The following is a 19,016-nucleotide window of genomic DNA, read 5'->3' on the forward strand; positions in this document are numbered from 1 at the left end:
ATTATGTATGTGGTGGTGTAGGTTGCTGCAGCTTTCCTATTGGCTCCCACTGCCAGAGACCACAATGACCCCCACCAACGATGGACCTGGATCAAACTTGGCACACAGACCCCTGATGACCCACTTTAGGTCTTGCCTGGGTTTGGAGGAGGATGGACCACAGATTATGGGATTTGCAGTACCTTTGTTCGCTTTCAGAGACCACTGCGATCTTAACCAATGATGAATCTGGACCAGACTTTGCACAGAGAATCTCCATGGCCAACTGAACATCCTGGAGGGTTGGGGGGAGGGGGGGTGATTGACCTTACTTTCTGGGAGTTGTAGTTCACCTACATCCAGAGAAACCGTGACCCCCACCGACAATGGACCAGGACTAAACTTGGCACAGAGAACCCCCATGATCAACTGAACATACTGGAGGATTTGGAGAAAATTAACCTTGCATTCTGGGAGTTGTAGTTCACCCACACCCAGAAAACACTGAATCCAAATTTGGTACACAGACCCAACATTGCCTACTTTGAATAATGGCAAGGGGCTTGGGGCTTGGGGAGGACTAGCCCAAGATTTTGGGGATTGTAGTTCACCTGCATCCTTATGCATTTTTAATGGGATGATTCATAAAAAAACAAATGTAAACACTGACTTTTTTCTAATAACTAGTGTAACAAATTACCTAACTGATATTACCTAACATCCAAAAACAAACGCGTTTTTCAAATAACCCAGGCATCACCAGGCACCCTAACTAGCATTATATATTATTTATAATGTATATATATCAGGCATGGGCAAACTTTTGGACACAGAGGCCGCATTGCGTTTGAAAATTTGACAGACTGGCCAGGCCAGTGGCAGATGGATAGAGAGTATTTGTGTGAACTAATTGGGGGGGAAAAACCAAATTCCTATGCACCTGCACATATCTCATTTGTAGTGCAAAAGATAAAAGGAAATAAAGAACAATACATTATTTAAAATGAAGAACAAGTTTAAGCAACCCCAAGGTCAATCCAATCAACCCCCTTATGCCATGCAGGAAAAGCACAAAGCATCCTTGGAAGATGGCAATCCAGCCTCTATAGCAATTGTAGTAGTAGTAGTAGTAGTAGTAGTAGTAGCAACCCCAGGGGCCATCCAGTCCAGCCCCCTTCTGCCATGAAGGAAAAGCACAATCAAAGCACCCCCTGAGTGGTGACAGGGAAATTGGATTTTGGAAGCAAAGAAGGTGGGGAGGGGAAGGAGTCTGAGCAATGGGAAAAAGTCTCGGCAGTAAGGGAGGGAGAGGAAAGGGTCTGGGCAACAAGGAAAAATGTCTGGGTAGCAAAGGAAGTGAGGGAAAGGGTTTTGGTAGTGAGAAAAAGAGTCTAGATGAGGAAGGTGGGGAAGAAAATATCTGGGCAACAAGGAAAAGAGTGGGCAACGAGGGAGACAGGGGAGAAAGGGTCTGGCCAGCAAGGGAAAGAGTCTGTGTGGTGAGGAAGGTGGAGGGAAAGGGTTTTGGCAGCGAGAAAAAGACCCGGGTGGCTGGGAGGTGAGGGAGAAAGTAAGAGAGTCTGGGTGGTGAGGGAGGTGGGGGGAAAGGGTCTGTGCCAGGACGACACTGCAGCTTGCGGCTGCTGCTGTTTCAGCAGCTCCAAACTTTAGTTTCCCTGCATCATTTCTCAGGAGGAAATAGGAGGCAGCAGGAAGCAGCATGGTGCCATGGAGCCCCTCACTATCACTCATGTAGTCCCAAGGACTCCATGGAGCAGAGTCTGAGAACCCCTGAAGTTCCACATTTATTGAGTGCATTTTGGTTTTTATTTTTCAGATTATTAGTATATTGCCTAGTGTATTGTAGATGGGACATCAAAACTTTGGTTTTGGGTAAGGGAACTATGTCGGCAGCAAGATGACTTTGGATCACTTTATTGCCAGCACTGTGGTGCAAATGGATAAATCGAGGATTTACTCCTGAGCAAAAAATTCTAATTTGCATCCAGATTATTAAAACAAGCCCAGTAACTCCCCAGTATTTGTGCAGATATAAAGGATCAAGATTATGATAAAAGGAAAGAGAAATATGTTGCTTCAAAACATATTTGATGTATTACAAATTCATTTTGGGGGCCCTAGTGGTGTAGCGGGTTTAAACTGCTGAGCTGCTGAACTTGCTGACTAAAAGGTTGGCGGTTCAAATCCCGCTGTTAAGCCCAGCTTTTGCCAACCTAGCAGCTTGAAAACATGCAAATGCAAATGTGAGTAAATCAATAGATACCACTCCAGCAGGAAGGTAGAAGTGCTCCATGCAGTCATGCCAGCCACATGACCTTGGAGATGTCTATAGACAATGTCAGCTCTTCGGCTTAGAAACAGAAATGAGCACTACCCCCGAGTCGGACACTAATAGACTTAATGTCAGGGGAAAATTTAACCTTTACCTTGGAACCTTGGAACCAAACCTAACCTATAATTTAGTGTTATATTAACAGGCCTTGCTACCCTTAATTTTCTCTTATATTCCGGTTCCGGTATGGTGGCTGGCAGCAAAACGCTGTGCTGCTCAGCCAAAATTTTTCAATCTGGGGGAATCCGGAGCCCCCCCCCCTGCCTACCATCTCTTAGTCAGGGGGTGAGAGAAACCCAAGCCTCAAGCCCCCGATAGAGGGGCGGAAGACCGGAAAGAGGCTGGAGAAGGCGAAAAAAACCCGGGAGATTGAGAAGGGGAAGGAGACGCCCGCCATCTTACCGCGGCCTTCTAGTACGGCCGCCGAGATCGCTGCAGCTGCCGTTGTCGCTGCCGTTGGCCCCGCTGCCACTATTGATGGTAAGAAGATCGTTGCGGGGGCCACTGGCAGGCTGCTGAAGGGCGGCGTGAAGGAGGGACGCCTGGTTGCCGCTAGGCCGCCGCGGCCGAGGGCAGCCTGGCCGGAAGGAAGGGCTGAGGGCTGCCTGGCCCCCTCCGCCGTGCCGCCGGGCCGCCGAATCGCCGCCTACCAGGTGACGAGTGACGAACCGCCGCCGGGGAGCGAGGAAGCCTGAAGCCTGAAGCCGGGTGACGGGCCGCCGCCGCGAGCCGCCGAGCCGCTGAGCAGCCGCTGCCGGACCATCGCCGCCGCCGCCGGCCGCCGGGTGGGGGGTTGGGCGCTCCCTAGCCCCCGCAACCGCGGCCGGTGGAGAGTCATCGCTGCGGCTTTTGCCGGGCTGCTGGGCCACTGCTGAGTTGCTGGGCCCGTTTTTGCCATCAGGCGAGTCCGTCTTCACCCTCCATCTTAGACGAGCTTCACCCTCCATCTTAGACGAGCTTTACGAGTTTCTACATCGAGCTCCCCATTGTCGGCTGAACCCATCTCGCCTCTCATCTTCGCCCGCCGGTACAGAGGACCTCGTGCTGCCAACCTCCATCAGGCTATTGTTGACACCGAGGGCCGCTTGGCCGGAAGAAAGGCCGAGTGCTGCCAGCTGCAAAGTCATCGTTGCTAGGCCCCACTGGGTTGCTGGGCCGCTGTTGGGCCGCCGAGCCGTTCCACCTTTGGGCGAGTCCGCTTTTACTGAATGCTACTCTTGTGTAGACAGCTGTGCGGACCTTTGGCCGGCATTCGGGTTCTCTTTTTTGTGTGGAGATCTTTAAGCTGGTTTCCCCTCTGTGATCCACTGAGCAAAGTGTGACTAACCATCTGTGCTGCTCCACCCCCGAGGTATCAACTCCGGAAGCCTATCCGCTGGTTTACCAACCGTCTAAGCCCGATTGGGGGTCATAGCAATATTAGTTAACCACCATCATTATCGTACACGGGTAGTCGTATAATATCAACTAGCACTTCCCGGTAGTCCTTGTTGTTATTGTTAGCATTGTTATAAGAACGATTTGGAACACCCAAGCGCCTTCCATCTGCTGCTAGATTGCATCAGCACTTTCACCCCTTCCCTGTCCCTCTGTGCCGCACTTTATACCGTTAAGTAGAGCACTTTAGACCTAGCATTCATCAATGTGCTTTTGAATGTGTGTTGCTGCTGAGTAATTTACGATCATTTACGATCATCCTCGATCATTGACGGACTGTTCCAGAAATTGTTGCACTTTAAGAACTTTAAGAATTGGCACTTTAAGACCTGACGATATTTTGCACTCTAAGAACTGGCTATATCGATACCACCATCCGAATCGTCGCCACCCATGTGGTCCCCTGCCCCCCTCTGGATACTGCTTACGTTGCTCTGCTGTGGCGGAGGGGGCGGAAGAGGAGGTGGCCCGGAGCCTGGGATTGAGAGTGTGGTGGGGAGGGGGGAGGAGGGGGAGGGGGGATGCTGGCAAGAACTAATAAGCTTAACAACAAGCATAGGAGGAAATACCCTTATGGCTCATAACTGCGGCATGGAGGGAGGGAGATGTTCCACTAGCCGAGGGGCCCCCATAGAGGTCGTGGTGGGAAGGAGGAGATGCGGGAGAAGGAGACCCCGAATTCGGCCTAATTCGGACCGCTTTCCCAAATTAACTATTCCCAATAGGTCTCCTAAGGTAATTTGGTGTAACCAGGTGAGCGGGCCCTCTGGCTTGAAGGTGGTGTTGTTGAACGCCAGGTCTGTCAACGGAAAAACAACTTGGATTCAGGACTTAATCCTGGAGGAGCGGGCAGACCTGGCGTGCATCACGGAGACCTGGCTGGATGAAGCGGGGGGCGTAAATCTCTCCCAGCTTTGTCCTCCAGGCTTCTCCGTGCAACACCAACCTAGAGCCGGAGGACGGGGAGGCGGGGTCGCAGTGGTCTACAGAGATTCCATCCATCTAACCAGGAGCCCCATCCCGCAGACCACAAATTTTGAATGCGTCCACCTGAGGGTGGGTGACCGGGACAGAATAGGGATTCTGCTAGTGTACCGTCCACCTCGCTGCACTACAGTCTCCCTACCTGAGCTAGCGGGGGTGGTCTCGAGCTTGGCGGTGGAGTCCCAACGGCTCCTTGTGCTGGGGGACTTCAACATCCACGCCGAGGCAACCCTCACAGGTGCGGCTCAGGACTTCATGTCTGCCATGGCAACCATGGGGCTGTCCCAACAAATAACTGGCCCCACTCACTGTGCTGGACACACATTGGACTTGGTTTTCTGCCAGGGATGGGAGCAGGGTGGCGGTGTGGAGGAGTTGTCCATCTCTCCGTTGCCATGGACCGACCACTTCCTGATTAGATTTAGGCTCACTGCGCCCCCTAACCTCCGCAAGGGTGGAGGACCCATTAAGATGGTCCGCCCCAGGAGGCTTATGGATCCGGACGGATTCCTGATGGCTCTTGGGGAGTTTCCCGCCGCCGCGGTAGGTGATAATGTCGAGGCCTTGGTCGCTCTCTGGAATGGGGAGATGACCAGGGCTATTGACAAGATCGCTCCGGAACGTCCCCTCTCAAGTAACCGAGCTAAACCAGCCCCTTGGTTCACTGAGGAGCTGGCAGCGATGAAGCGAAGGAAGAGGGTTCTAGAGAGCGTGTGGCGATCGGACCCAAGCGAGTCAAACCGAACACGGTTTGTGTCCTTTTTGAGGGCATATGCCGCGGTAATAAAAGCCGCAAAGAAAACTTTCTTTGCGGCCACTATTGCGTCTGCAAAAAACCGTCCGGCGGAGTTGTTCCGGGTTGTCAGAGGTCTTTTAACTCCCCCCACGGGTGGGAGCCCTGACAACTCGGCAGCGCGCTGTGAAGCATTTGCTCGGTTCTTTGCAGACAAAGTCGCTTTGATCCGTTCTGGGCTGGACGCCACATTAGATGCAGTCTCTGTGGATGTGACTCAAGCACCTGCTTGTCAGTTTTTGTTGGATTCTTTTCAGTTTGTGAAACCCGAGGATGTGGACAAGATACTTGGAGGAATGAGACCCACCACGTCCATCCTAGACCCCTGCCCATCCTGGCTTCTTAAGGAGGCCAGAGGGGGATTGGCCGAGTGGGTAACGGTGGTGGTTAATGCCTCCCTTCGGGAAGGCAAGATTCCAGCGAGCCTAAAACAGGCTGTTATAAAGCCGCTGTTGAAGAAACCATCACTTGACCCCACTAAATTGGACAACTTTCGGCCTGTTTCCAATCTTCCCTTTTTGGGCAAAGTCATGGAAAGCGTGGTGGCCTCACAACTCCAGGTATTCTTGGGAGACATGGATTATCTGGATCCGGCACAGTCTGGTTTCAGACCGGGACATGGTACCGAGACGGTCTTGGTCGCCTTAGTGGATGATCTGCGCCGGGAGCTAGACAGGGGGAGTGTGTCCCTGTTGGTGCTCCTGGACCTCTCAGCGGCCTTCGATACCGTCGACCACGGTATTCTTCTGGGACGCCTTGCAGAGATGGGTCTTGGGGGCACTGCTCTGCAGTGGCTCCGGTCATTTCTGGAGGGTCGCACTCAGAAGGTGTTACTGGGGGACTCCTGTTCAACGCCGCAGCCGTTGACCTGTGGCGTTCCTCAGGGTTCCATCCTGTCCCCCATGCTGTTTAACATCTACATGAAGCCGCTGGGTGAGATCATCCGGAGTTTCGGGGTGCGGTGTCATCTGTACGCAGATGATGTCCAACTCTGTCACTCCTTCCCACCTGCTACTAAGGAGGCCGTCGAAGTCCTGAACCGGTGCCTGGCCGCTGTAATGGTCTGGATGAGGGCGAACAAACTGAAATTAAATCCAGACAAGACAGAGGTACTCCTGGTCAGTCGCAAGGCCGAACAGGGTATAGGGTTACAGCCTGTGCTGGACGGGGTCGCACTCCCCTTGAAGGCGCAGGTTCGCAGCTTGGGTGTGACCTTGGACTCATCGCTGAGCCTGGAGCCTCAGGTTTCAGCGGTGACCAGGGGAGCATTTGCACAGCTTCGGCTCGTGCGCCAGCTGCGCCCGTATCTTGGGAAGTCTGACTTGGCCACGGTGGTACACGCTTTGGTCACATCCCGCCTCGACTACTGCAACGCTCTCTACGTGGGGCTGCCCTTGAAGACGGCCCGGAAGCTTCAGCTAGTCCAGCGCGCGGCAGCCATGTTGTTAACGGGAGCTGGACGCAGAGAGCATACAACGCCTCTGCTGTCCCAGCTCCACTGGCTGCCGATTTGCTACCGGGCCCAATTTAAGGTGCTGGTGTTATCCTACAAAGCCCTAAACGGTTCCGGCCCAAAATACCTTGCAGACCGCATCTCGGCCTACGAGCCCACGAGGGCCTTGAGATCATCTGGGGAGGCCCTTCTCTCGGTCCCGCCTGCCTCACAGGCACGTCTGGCGGGGACGAGGGAGCGGGCCTTCTCGGTGGTGGCCCCCCGGCTGTGGAACACTCTCCCTGCTGAAGTTAGACAGGCGCCCTCCTTGATGGCCTTTCGTAGGGGCCTAAAAACATGGCTCTTCGAGCAGGCCTTCAATTGAGTGTAGTTAAATTGACAATGGAATGAACTAGGACTACGAATTTCGGCTATGACCCCAGGACTTGACGAAGCGGATTTTTTAGTATAAGTATATGTTATGTTGTATCTGTTTGGTTTGTATCGTCTTGATTCACTGTACATTGTCTTCTTGTTGTTGTTGTTCACCGCCCCGAGTCGCCTCCGGGCTGAGAGGGGCGGTCAATAAATGCAAGAAATAAATAAATAAATAAATAAAATAAATTATATTCTCTTTTTGCACACTTGTAAGGAATTTGGAAGCTTTCTCTTCACTATGTATTGTGACTATGTACTGTGCCAAACTGAACAAAGGGTAATTTAACTTCATTATGGCATAGAGAAGGAAGTAAATTTCAAACTCTTGCTTAATATTGTGGTCTAGTTCCCATAGCATAGTAAAGATTACCGAGTTCCAGATTTGACCATAATCGAGTTTATTGAAAACTCAGACAAAAGCATTCAGGTGCCTCTTCATGCTGCAAGTTTATTATTACCAGATTACAATGTGATTGTGATACATACTTATTCCCCAACTTGTGAGAAAGAAGTATTAGAATTAAATCACATTATACCTCTTTGCTGACTGGATGGTGTTGTTTGCTGAAGGCTCCAGTACAGAAAATTCAGAGAAGGCTGAAGAATTTCATGGTCTGCTGGGCTGCATTTTCCGCACAAATTGCTGACTGTGTGACAGAAATAGTTAGTGTTTAAATTTGCCAAATCTATGGAGGTAGACTTTGATACAGAAACAGCGAAACCATTTCAGAACATCAATCAAGTTAGTGTATAACATTATTACAGATCCTGACAGGGACCATCTGTGTCAAAACAGATCACAAGAAATTCCATGTTTACTGTCACATCTGTAGACTGTAGTTACCATGTGTTGCAATCTGCAACAGTATCCCACCTAAAGGTTGAACCAGGGCAGAATTGCTTACAATCAGACACAAATTAGAGGGGAACAGTCATGATGGGTGGAGAACCCCCATGATTTGCCTGTGAAGACTGTGGAACAGAAATGAATGTTCCCAAAAGCCCCAAAGAAAATTGGGATCTAGATATTTGATTTTTATAATAGAATATTCATTTTTGGAAAACGGACATGTGTTTAGAGGAAACTGATGAGCAAATGACAAGAATGAGAAGGTGAATTTGTCCTCTTGGGAGAATAATAATAAATGATAATAAACTTTTATTTATATCCCACCACCATCTCCCAGAGGGACTCGGGACGGCTCACAGAACACTCTAGATGTGACATGAAAAATACAATAAGTGCAAAACAAAACATAGACAATAAACAATCAACACAACATCATAAATTCACAGTGCCCCCTGGAAAAATAAAATACAGCAACTGCTGTAGATAAAACAGCAGTATTAGATCTCAGAATTGTAAAGTGCTAATAAAGAATCTAAAGGTCCTCATATGTATTATTAGAGCGTCTAAACGTGGTCGAAGACTTGTCAGAAAAGCCAGGTCTTTAATTGTGTGCGGAAGGTTTGGAGGGGGGGGGGGGCTAGAAGTCTATTATCTATCCCTACAGTATATGCTTAATATCAGGAAGTAAGCAGGACCGAGAGCAGAGCCTCCCTAGACGATCTTAATCTCCACAATGGTTCATAGAAGGAGATGTGTTCAGACAGGTAAGCTGGGCCAAAACCAGTTATCTTGTTTGAACTCAAGCTTTCTAATATATAGCATTCCCATCGTCCAAAAGTATAGAAATACAAAAAACCATTAAAACAGCTAGCTAATGCAGACACTTTCCTTATTATCTCTCATACAGTGGACACATAAACTATCTATCTCTCTATCTCTCTATCTCTCTATCTATCTATCATTACTTACACCACATTTTATACCAAAAGTCCACAACATCACAGTATACTGTTAAAGTAACATCTGATTTGTCCACAGAAAAAAACCATTCCTATCCATAAACCAGATTTATACCCCCCCCCCCCAAAAAAAGCAAACTCACCCAGATGAAGCAATCTGAAATCTGTACTGTCCAACTCTCTCTCTTTTATATATCTCAGCTGTACCAGAAAGAGAAGGTTTAACGAAAGTAGCAGGTTCTGGTTAACTAAAAAAAAAAGATATGAACCAATGGGTAGAAGTTGCAGGGAAGCAGTTTTCAGTTGAATACTAGAACCATTTTACATTTCAAGCTAATTTGAAGGGGGAAAGGCCAGACTGATTTAGGTGATAGGCTCTTAATTCAACATATTTGAATAATTGAATGACCAAAGATGCTGTCAAAGATACTGTAGCTCCATCTTGCATTAAGCAAAGTATTGAAATAGGTAACATGCAAGTAACTCCATTACCTGAACTTGAAAAATATGAGTTTTTCAAAAAGTTTTCACTTTTAAAAACTCTAAAAAAATTCAAATACACATTTCATCACTTTTTTACACAGTCACCTTTCTTTGTGATGCTTTTTCCCCAGTGCCATTTGCTTAAGCACATAGCCATTGGTGGTTCCAGGCTTCTTTCTTCATTCCTTGTGTTTGTAGACATCCAGAGCGGTCAGTATCAGTCACACTTGTACGACCATTTTCAAACATTTCATTCCACCCATAGATTACTCTAACAGAGAGAACTTTATCCCCATATTGAGCGCACACGTAAAGATGAATTTGAGCTCCTGGCTCACCTTCTGCCCACAAAAAGTACATGACAGAATGCTGTTCCTCTTTAGTGCAATTGGTAAGTTTCAAAGCCATCTTTACCACAGTGTGACAACTCTTATATTAAACTACAAGGTCAACTGACTTGCCAGGCAGACTAGTCACATGACATTCTCTGACACAACCAATTACTGTTACTCCCACCCTCACTGTTTCTAATGAAAATATAAAAGGGCGGAAACTTTTGGAAGACCCTTTATAGATTCTAGACATCAGGATTGATACAACAACCAGTCTCCTACTTTACATACTCCATCTGTCCTGAGAGAAACTTCCATTTTTCATTTGAGCAGTTAAAAGTTTTCTGTCCAACTGTAAGAAAGGAGTTATAACAGTAGCAAATATTTCCCTGAACACATTACATTACTAACCTATATGTGAGAACGATGTGTCTTCACTACTGCTGTGTGTTGACTGATTTTATATCCGTTACATATTCATGAACACTACATGAAATTCATGAGATGTTATGTATCAAAGATAAGGATGCATCACTGACTAACATTTTTCCTGTGATAGGAAAGATCACAGTAATAACTCCAACATATCTACAACCCTTTCTCCTACACATAGGATCTACATGAACTTTGCCTCCTGCAAAGAACAGCACTCATTTCAATATTGCTAGGATACTTGAGGAGCTCTCGCAGAAAGCATTTCATAATCAAATTGCCTTGAGCTTAAAAGTCACCTTTCTTATTCTTATGTTTATTTTACTGACCTGGTAAAGTGGTGGAACTATTTTCTACTAGAAGTTTCTGCAGAATCTGCAGAAACTGGTTTCGAAGTAGATCACAGACATAAATATCCTCATTGAGTTTCAGGAATGTCTTCAATGTAATCAAGACTTTGTGAACCAATTCACTAGTGCTAAAGTAAATAAGATCCTGAGAGAGAAGGCAAGTTAGGCTTTATTTAAGTGAATATTTCTCCTGATCACCATTGTTACTCTAAAAGCACATTTTCTTCATATTGTTGGCATTTTTTAATTTGTGTATATACATGCGCATGATTTTCCACATCAGCAGCAACTTTTAAACATACTGCAAGGTGAGAGGCACCTTGTTCTAAAAGTTTGCAATACAGATGTGGAAAGCTGTCATAACCTGTAGTCACTATTTTTGTTCCTCCCTTTATCTTTTTGAGAATAAAGAAGAAGACACCCTTCTCCCAGCAGAAGGGGTGGATGCTTCTTCATTCACTGCTCTCTCCCCAGCACTTCAGAAATCCCTCATTTGATGGCTTCAAAGATGGGTCTTGTGGGACATTAATAGCTGTTAGACCAACCATATGCATAAATATGACATCATAAATACGAAGCACAATCCATACATTATTTATTGGTACAGCCATGCATTCATTCTGGAAATGAATCTTTATCTGGTCAAAGATTTCCCTTCAGTTGTCTCTCATTTATTACAACACACATACCAGTAGCATAAGTAAAGCACTGTGATTGCCCTTCAGCATGGAGAGAAAACTATTTAGGTTGTGGAAGGATTGTAAAAAAACAGCTGGATCACTTATAACTGCTTCTTCAGATTCAATCTGACTGTAGTCTTCGCAGGAAAACCAGAGCTGGAGAATGCAGTGACCAAATCTTTTCATAAGCTCAGGATAGCGCAGAAAGAATTTAAGCATCAGAGGATGATGGACATATACTAGACTCAAGTCAGCTATAACATCCAGGATCCTCCTTACAGCAGCAAGTGAAGCCTAGATTTGGAGGGAAAGAAAATGAAAGGCAACATGAAAATTTAAACTCCTTTTGGCACTGGTTTCTCTTTAAACCCAATAATACGCTGGTGCAGCTTTAGAGTCATTATCAACAACGGCAGCAGCATTTCAAGGCTTTATTCAGCTACACAACAAGAATAATAATGGAAAAGTATATGACTTCTATAGCTTACAAATAGTCATTAAAATATTCCATCACTTTCACTAAGTTCCTGCCTGTCATGCTAAAAAAAGGTGTCAAAAAGCTTTAGACAGAAAAAACAATGGTAAACAACTTTCTACATCACTTCTCAATTCAATCACCTCTTTCCAGACAACTGTTGTTTTTCTTCTCATACAATAATTATGCTGCTACTGGCTTGTTGCTAGGATTCGAAACTTTCCTCACATTATTCTGCAACAGAGATAGCATTTTACCAGTGCTTAAATTCTAATATTATATCCCTTAGAAAATGTAATGCTCTTTTTACCTACATGGTTTCTATTGTAATAGCTTTGTGCTCACAATAAAGGTAAAGGACAAAGGCCCAAACAATAAAGTAAAATGTACTTTCTACCTAGTACGTTGATATCACCAGTGGCAAGTTACATGATCTTCTCTCCAATTCATTTCAGTATCATTCTGCAAATGTTTTGTTGTTGTATTTTGCTTTTGTGTTTTTGGTTCCCATGAACTCTTAACTTTGCTACTCTGGCTCTGGACCAAACATTCAACATTTGTGATTCCAGTTCACTATTTGTCGTTTTTACTGAGAGCTTTCTCATTGCTTAGGTGACCACAACAGCACTGTTTTAAATAAAAATCCAAGATTATTTGTTTTAAATGTTTACAGAATAACTTTAAGGAGAATGATGGCTATTGCCCCAAAGTGAGACTATTTTCTCATAAACATGAATGAAAAATGCACTTCCAGAAATATTTGTGTGCTAATGGATATTACCTGGCTACAAGCACCAAGGGAAATGAAAACCGACTTTTAATTGTTTAAAAAGACTCAACAATAACAAAACCTTGAGAAAAAGCTTAAGACCTTATCCTAAAAACAGTAATTAACACAACATTTACCACATCTAAAGTTTCATTCTTGTCCTGACAACTTGCTAGAAGGTACAAAACAGCTTTGAAGACATATGGGGGAGGACAGTCTCCCTGGTCCTGTACTGACAGCAGGAAACTTCTTATTGCTGAGAACAGCTCCACTTCTGGAACAAACCTAAGAGCAACAGTAGGTTTTTTAAAAGTTAAGCTGCCTTATTTCAGCTACTGGTTTTCTGTCAACACACCATTTTTTTTCCTGTTCGTGCCACTTCACTAACCTGTCTTCTTGACTAAAAGCAACGTAGAAAAGAAGTAGGAGGCTATACTGATGATTGCGAAGTGTTTCATCTAGACTGCAGGAATCTGTGGTTTCAGATAAGAGGCTTAGGCTTTCCAGTACACTGAAGTTTAACTCAGGCAGACTCCTCTGAAGAAGTTCAGATATTTCTTGATCTAGGATAAAAAGCAGCCAATAAACAACACAAATGATATATTTACATGTGCACAAAAACAGCCAAACACTTGTTTACATATAGTTTTTCCATTTCTAAACTATTGTTAGTTTTGACTTTATATATTCTTCAAGACACACTGAAGTGTCTTTTTTTGTGGTGCAAAAGCAGTCCCCTTACACATTATTTCTTCCACTGGTATCAAATGTTTTGTTAAAGAAGAGATGCCCAAGAATATGTTTGGTTTGCCAACTGAAGTATATCTGTATAGTGATTCATGCAACACCTGAAGCCGAAAAATAGCTCAAGCAGAAGGTGCAATAATTTTGATCTTCAACACAGTGGAAAGAATCAAACTGATATTAGCATAGGAAGTCCATGCATAGACCTTATTTCCCCCAGACTACCATGCTGCATCTTTTCATCCCAAACCCTTAGATGCATACTGCACATGCACACAGACACCAATTGCTTAATCAAACTTGCCTTCTTGTGAGGAATCCACCATCTTTTCCAAGGAGGAATGGAAACTGAGGCACATGCTGTGTAGAAAGCTTGAACAAGCTTGATTCAAAGCAGGATTACTTGAAGGAGAAAAACATTGAAAAGGAAAACTTGACAATATATTATTTGCTGTTATGTTTCATTATTTTACTCTACAAGTCCTAAGGCAATAAGAATTTTATGACCTCAAATATTTTATTTGGTATTTCTTGAGCATCCAAAACTAACTTGGTGCTTTATGAAAATTATAAAAAAATTGTGATATCAAAACAGGAGGAAAACAATAAAGTGCACCAGGATTTCTAGAAATCAACCCAAGAAATGTGAAAATAAACTTTTAAAGAGAGCAGAGAACAGTATTTAGTTTTCATATCTCATTCATACCTTTGACCTGTGCAGAATTTGGCCTTCAGTTCCAGGTTTAGTCTGATGAAATAGCATGTTGCTGGAGAGAAAGATAACTCTGTTCATTCAAAATCTATTAGGATACTCCATAAACTGAAGCACAGCCAGACAAATTTGAGAGGAATAAACACAATGACTCTTGAAAGGTATATGGTAAAATTACATTTGTAACAGTTCATCCAGACTGGCTAAATGAGACGGGATATAGCACTTTCACTGCTGCAAAGACTTTTATTTTCAAGATTCAAACCATATTGCTTTTGTCCTAGTGTAGCCTCAAACATTTCTCTTCAATCATTAAACCTTTTTACTCCTTAATTAAATGCAACACCTACTGTGCCTCAATCCTGTTTTAATTCCATATCCAAATTTGCAGCTATTACTGCCATTCATTTCATTTTAAGGCAGTGTGTTGTGACATGTGCTGTGGGTGCTAACTTTTCATGCTTTTGCACCCACGGCCTGTCTCAGCACCATCACCAAATATGTCTCCAAGGACAATGGTCATCCCTCTGCAAACAGAACTGTTTGGTTTTATTTTATTATTTCTCCTAGTATCACTTTAGATTGTCATTTCTATAAAATGCTAGATGATGTCACCGATTTCTCCGCATGCAAGATTAATCCCTCCTACAGACATACATGAACACACACTCCCTGGGGAAAATGAGGCATTAGATGAGACTGACAACAGGAAAAAAGCATATGGAGGAATATGGTCTCTTATGTGGAAACCAAGGTATATCACCCAACAATTTATAGGCATTCTGCAAAAAAAAAAAAAAAAGAAGTCTTTTTTTCAATTTTCCTCATACATTTTGTTCTTTTTCAGATTGTAGACTTCCAATGAGGTTTATAGAAGGAATTTAGGAACAGTCCAGTCTTTGAAGATATAGGTAACTAAATAATGTGGCAGAGATTAATGCTAGATAATCCATCTCTTTTGAGGTTCTCTTTTTACATGATTGATGTATCAGCAGGCAAGCCTATTATTATGCAAATATACTTTAGCACAGGAGGACCCAGTGGCACAGTGGATTAAACCGCTGAGCTGAACTTGCTGACCAAAAGGTTGGCGGTTAAATCCAGGGACCGGGGTGAGCTCCCACTGTTAGCCCCAGCTTCTGCCAACCTAGTAGTTTGAAAACATGAAAATACAAGTAGATCAATAGTTACCCCTCCAGTGGGAAGGTAACAGCCCTCCATGCAGTCATGCCAGCCGCATGACCTTGGAGGTGTCCATGGACAACGCCATTCTTCAGCTTAGGAATGGAGATGAGTACCACCCCCCAGAGTTGGACTCGACTAGTCTCAATGTCAAGGGGAAACCACCTTTAATTATTCAAAATTTGTGTTTTGAAACATTTCAAAAATAGAGACATTCTATTTTTGAAGAGTAGTCAGTGGGGTATAAATAATGATGATAATAATGATGATGATGGTGATGGTGATGATGATGATTTAAGGGTCAAATAAATTCTCAAAAGCAAGCTCAATGGAGGCAATACCATCAAGGCCATAAACACCTGGGCCATACCTGGCATAAGATATACTTCTGGCATCAAAAACTGGATGTAGGCAGAATTTGACAATTTGGACAGAAAAACAAGAAAACTCGTGACCATTCATAATTCATTACATCCTCGCAGTTATGATGATTGGCTCTATCTGCCTAGAAAGTCTGGTGGTAGAGGACTTTTACAAGTAAAACAAGCAGTCAAAGAAGAAAAACACACTCTGGCAGAATATGTAAAGGAAAACCAAGAACCTGCTTTAATTGAAGTCAATAATCAGAAACTTCTCAAAGCACAGCAGACAAAGAATCAGTACAAGATAACTGCACTCCAAACCAGAGCTGACAGCTGGCACAACAAAGCATTGCATGGGCATTTCCTTGACAAAATTGAAGGAAAAGTTGATGAGGAGAAGACCTGCTTATGGCTCACGAATGGAACCCTGAAGAAGGAGACAGAAGGCCTGGTTCTTGCAGCCCAAGAGCAAGCCATCAGAACAAATGCCATTAAGGCCAGGTCCGAAAAATCAGCTGATGACCCAAAATGCAGACTGTGCTAGGAAGCTGATGAAACCATTGATCATATCCTCAGCTGCTGCAAGAAAATCGCACAGACGGACTACAAACAGAGGCACAACTCTGCGGCCCAAATGATTCACTGGAACTTATGTCACAAGGACCACCTGCCAGTAGTAAAGAGCTGATGGGATCATAAACCTGCAAAGGTAGTGGAAAATGAACACGCAAAAATACTGTGGGACTTTCAAATCCAAACTGACAAAGTTTTGGAAGACAATATGCCAGACATCACAATTGTGGAAAAGAAAAAAAGTTTGAATTATTAATATCGCCATATCGGGTGACAGTCGCATTGAGGAAAAACAACCAGAAAAACTCAGCTGTTACTAGGACCTCAAAATCAAACTGCAAAGGCTCTGGCATAAACCAGTACAGGTGGTCCCAGTGGTCATTGGTGCACTGGGTGCTGTACCAAAAGCAATCAGCCGGCATTTGGAAACAATAAACATTGACAAAATCACGATCTGTCAACTGCAAAAGGCCACCTTATTTGGAACTGCACGCATCATTCAAAAATACATCATACAGTCCTAGACGCTTGGGAAGTGTTCGACTTGTGATTTTGTGATGCGAAATCCAGCATATAGATTTCGTTTGATGTGTCATACTGTGGTTTTGTGTCAGTAAAATAATAATGTAAAATCTCTCAAAGTTAGCATAATAAACCCTAGGGTTCCGGTATGGTGGCTGGCAGCAAAAAACGCTGTGCTGCTCAGCCAAATTCTCAATCTGGAGGAATCCTGAGCCTCCCCCTCGCCTACCACCCTCAAACCGAGGGGTGAGAGGAACCCCAAGCCTCAGGCCCGACAGAGGGGTGGAGAGCCGGGAAAAGAGCCAAGAAGGCCGGAAAAAGCGAAAAAAGCGGAGAGAGAAGGAAACACCCGCCGCCATTTTATCGCGGCCTACCTTGCGGCCTATTCTGCATTGCGGCCTATTCTGCATTGTCGGCATCGCCGCCGGGACCCCGGGCTTGGCTGACCACCGCTGTCGCCGCCGCTGGCCCCATCGCCACCGCCACCGCTAGCGGGGCGACCATCATTGGGGCTGCTGGGCCGCCGCCGCTGCCCGACTGACGGACCGCCGCTGCTGCCGGCCGCCGAAAGGTGAGACCGGGGGCTGCCTGGCTGCCGCTGGGCCGCCGCCGCCGAACCATCGCCACCGCCGGCAGCCGGGGGGAGAGGCCGAGCGTTGCCTGGCCGCCGCCAGACCGCCGCCGCCGCCGAACCATCGCCACCGCCGGCAGCCGGGGGGAGAGGCCGAGCGCTGCCTGGCCGCCGCCAGACTGCTGCCGCCGCCGAACCATCGCTACCGCCGGCAGCCGGGGGGAGAGGCCGAGCGCTGCCTGGCCGCCGCCAGACCGCCGCCGCCGCCGAAACATCGCCACCGCCGGCAGCCGGGGGGAGAGGCCGAGCGCTGCCTGGCCGCCGCCAGACCGCCGCCGCCGCCGAAACATCGCCACCGCCGGCAGCCGGCCGCCGGGGGGAGAGGCCGAGCGCTGCCTGGCCACCGCCAGATCGCCACCGCTATCGGCCGCCGAAGGGAGCGGCTGAGTGCTGCCCGGCTGCTGCTGGGCCGCCGTTGGGCCGCCGCCACCAGACCATCGCCACCGGCGGCCACCAAAAGAGCTGCCGGCCGCCGTTGGACCGCCGCCGCCGACCCGCCGCCGCCGCTGCCGCTGGCCGCCGAGGAGGGAAGCCGGACGCTGCCTGGCCCCCGACGCTGCTGCCGGTGAGAATATCGGCGCTGGGCTGTCGCCGGGCCGCCCCGCCTGCATTGCTGCGAGGCCAGCGCCACTTTTGGGCGAGTCCACCCCCCGCTGGCACAGAGGCCAGGATCCCGTTGGGGCCGCCTTGGAGAGGATCATCGTGACCTCTACAGGGGCCATCTCGGAAGTTCGTCCCCTTTCCGGGGCGAGCGACGAGACTGCGGAGTAAGAAAAGCCCCGAGGTGGGCTAACTGGTCCCCTGAGGGGCTGGCGGCGCCATCGGACGCCGCCCTAGCCAGGCCACGGCTGCGTAGACGTTCCATCTGGCCGCGTAGGACAGTGTTGACCATCTATATACGGGTCCTATGAAGGGCTGTAACTGTGTATGAAGGGCTGTAACTGACCTCTTTGTGTAGACCGCTGTATAGACCTTATGCTGACCTTCTTGTAGATTTTTGTGTAGACCTTTAAGCTGGCCTTTTACGTTGATACATATTGAGCAAGAGTGTGACTAACCATCTGTGCTGCCCCACCCCCGAGTTATCATCTCCGGAAGCCCATCTGCTGGTACACCAACCGTCCAGAGACTCACCGGGGTCATAGTAATATTTAGCTAACTACCACCAGGTCCACTCCTATAAGGGGTGATCATATATTACCAACTAGTTCATTCCTGGTTGTCATCTGTGGTTATCTGTCGCCAATGTGATAAGAACGAAATAGAGCACTTAGGCGCCTGCCATTCGCTGCTAGATTGCACCAGCACTTACGCCCCTTCCCCGTCCCTCTGTGCCGCACTTTAATTATTGCTAAATAGAGCACTTTAGATCTAGCACTTTATTAATGTGCCCTTTATGAATGTGTGTTGCTGCTGACTGAATACGATTACTGATGGGGTGCTCCTAAAATCTTTGCACTTTAAGAACTATACTATACACTTTAAGAACTAGCCCATTGGAGTAACCGGAACATCGACTACCACCTGCACCGCTGCTACCCATG

General features: G+C 46.5%; 1 protein-coding gene across 1 annotated transcript in view; it reads right to left on the reverse strand.

The window, feature by feature from the left end:
• Positions 1-19,016, reverse strand: part of MEI1 (meiotic double-stranded break formation protein 1) — a 52,568-nt gene that overhangs the window by 10,235 nt on the left and 23,317 nt on the right. The window contains exons 11-18 of the mRNA XM_067468504.1: positions 14,197-14,257; positions 13,795-13,892; positions 13,135-13,309; positions 12,884-13,031; positions 11,512-11,796; positions 10,802-10,967; positions 9,369-9,473; positions 7,953-8,063 (exon numbers count right to left, since the gene is read on the reverse strand). Coding sequence (XP_067324605.1) covers positions 7,953-8,063; positions 9,369-9,473; positions 10,802-10,967; positions 11,512-11,796; positions 12,884-13,031; positions 13,135-13,309; positions 13,795-13,892; positions 14,197-14,257 — 1,149 coding nt within the window. The remainder of the gene's footprint in view (positions 1-7,952; positions 8,064-9,368; positions 9,474-10,801; positions 10,968-11,511; positions 11,797-12,883; positions 13,032-13,134; positions 13,310-13,794; positions 13,893-14,196; positions 14,258-19,016) is intronic.

The sequence above is a fragment of the Anolis sagrei genome, chromosome 5 (assembly GCF_037176765.1).
Source record: "Anolis sagrei isolate rAnoSag1 chromosome 5, rAnoSag1.mat, whole genome shotgun sequence".
In the NCBI taxonomy this organism is placed as follows: Eukaryota; Metazoa; Chordata; class Lepidosauria; order Squamata; family Dactyloidae; genus Anolis; species Anolis sagrei.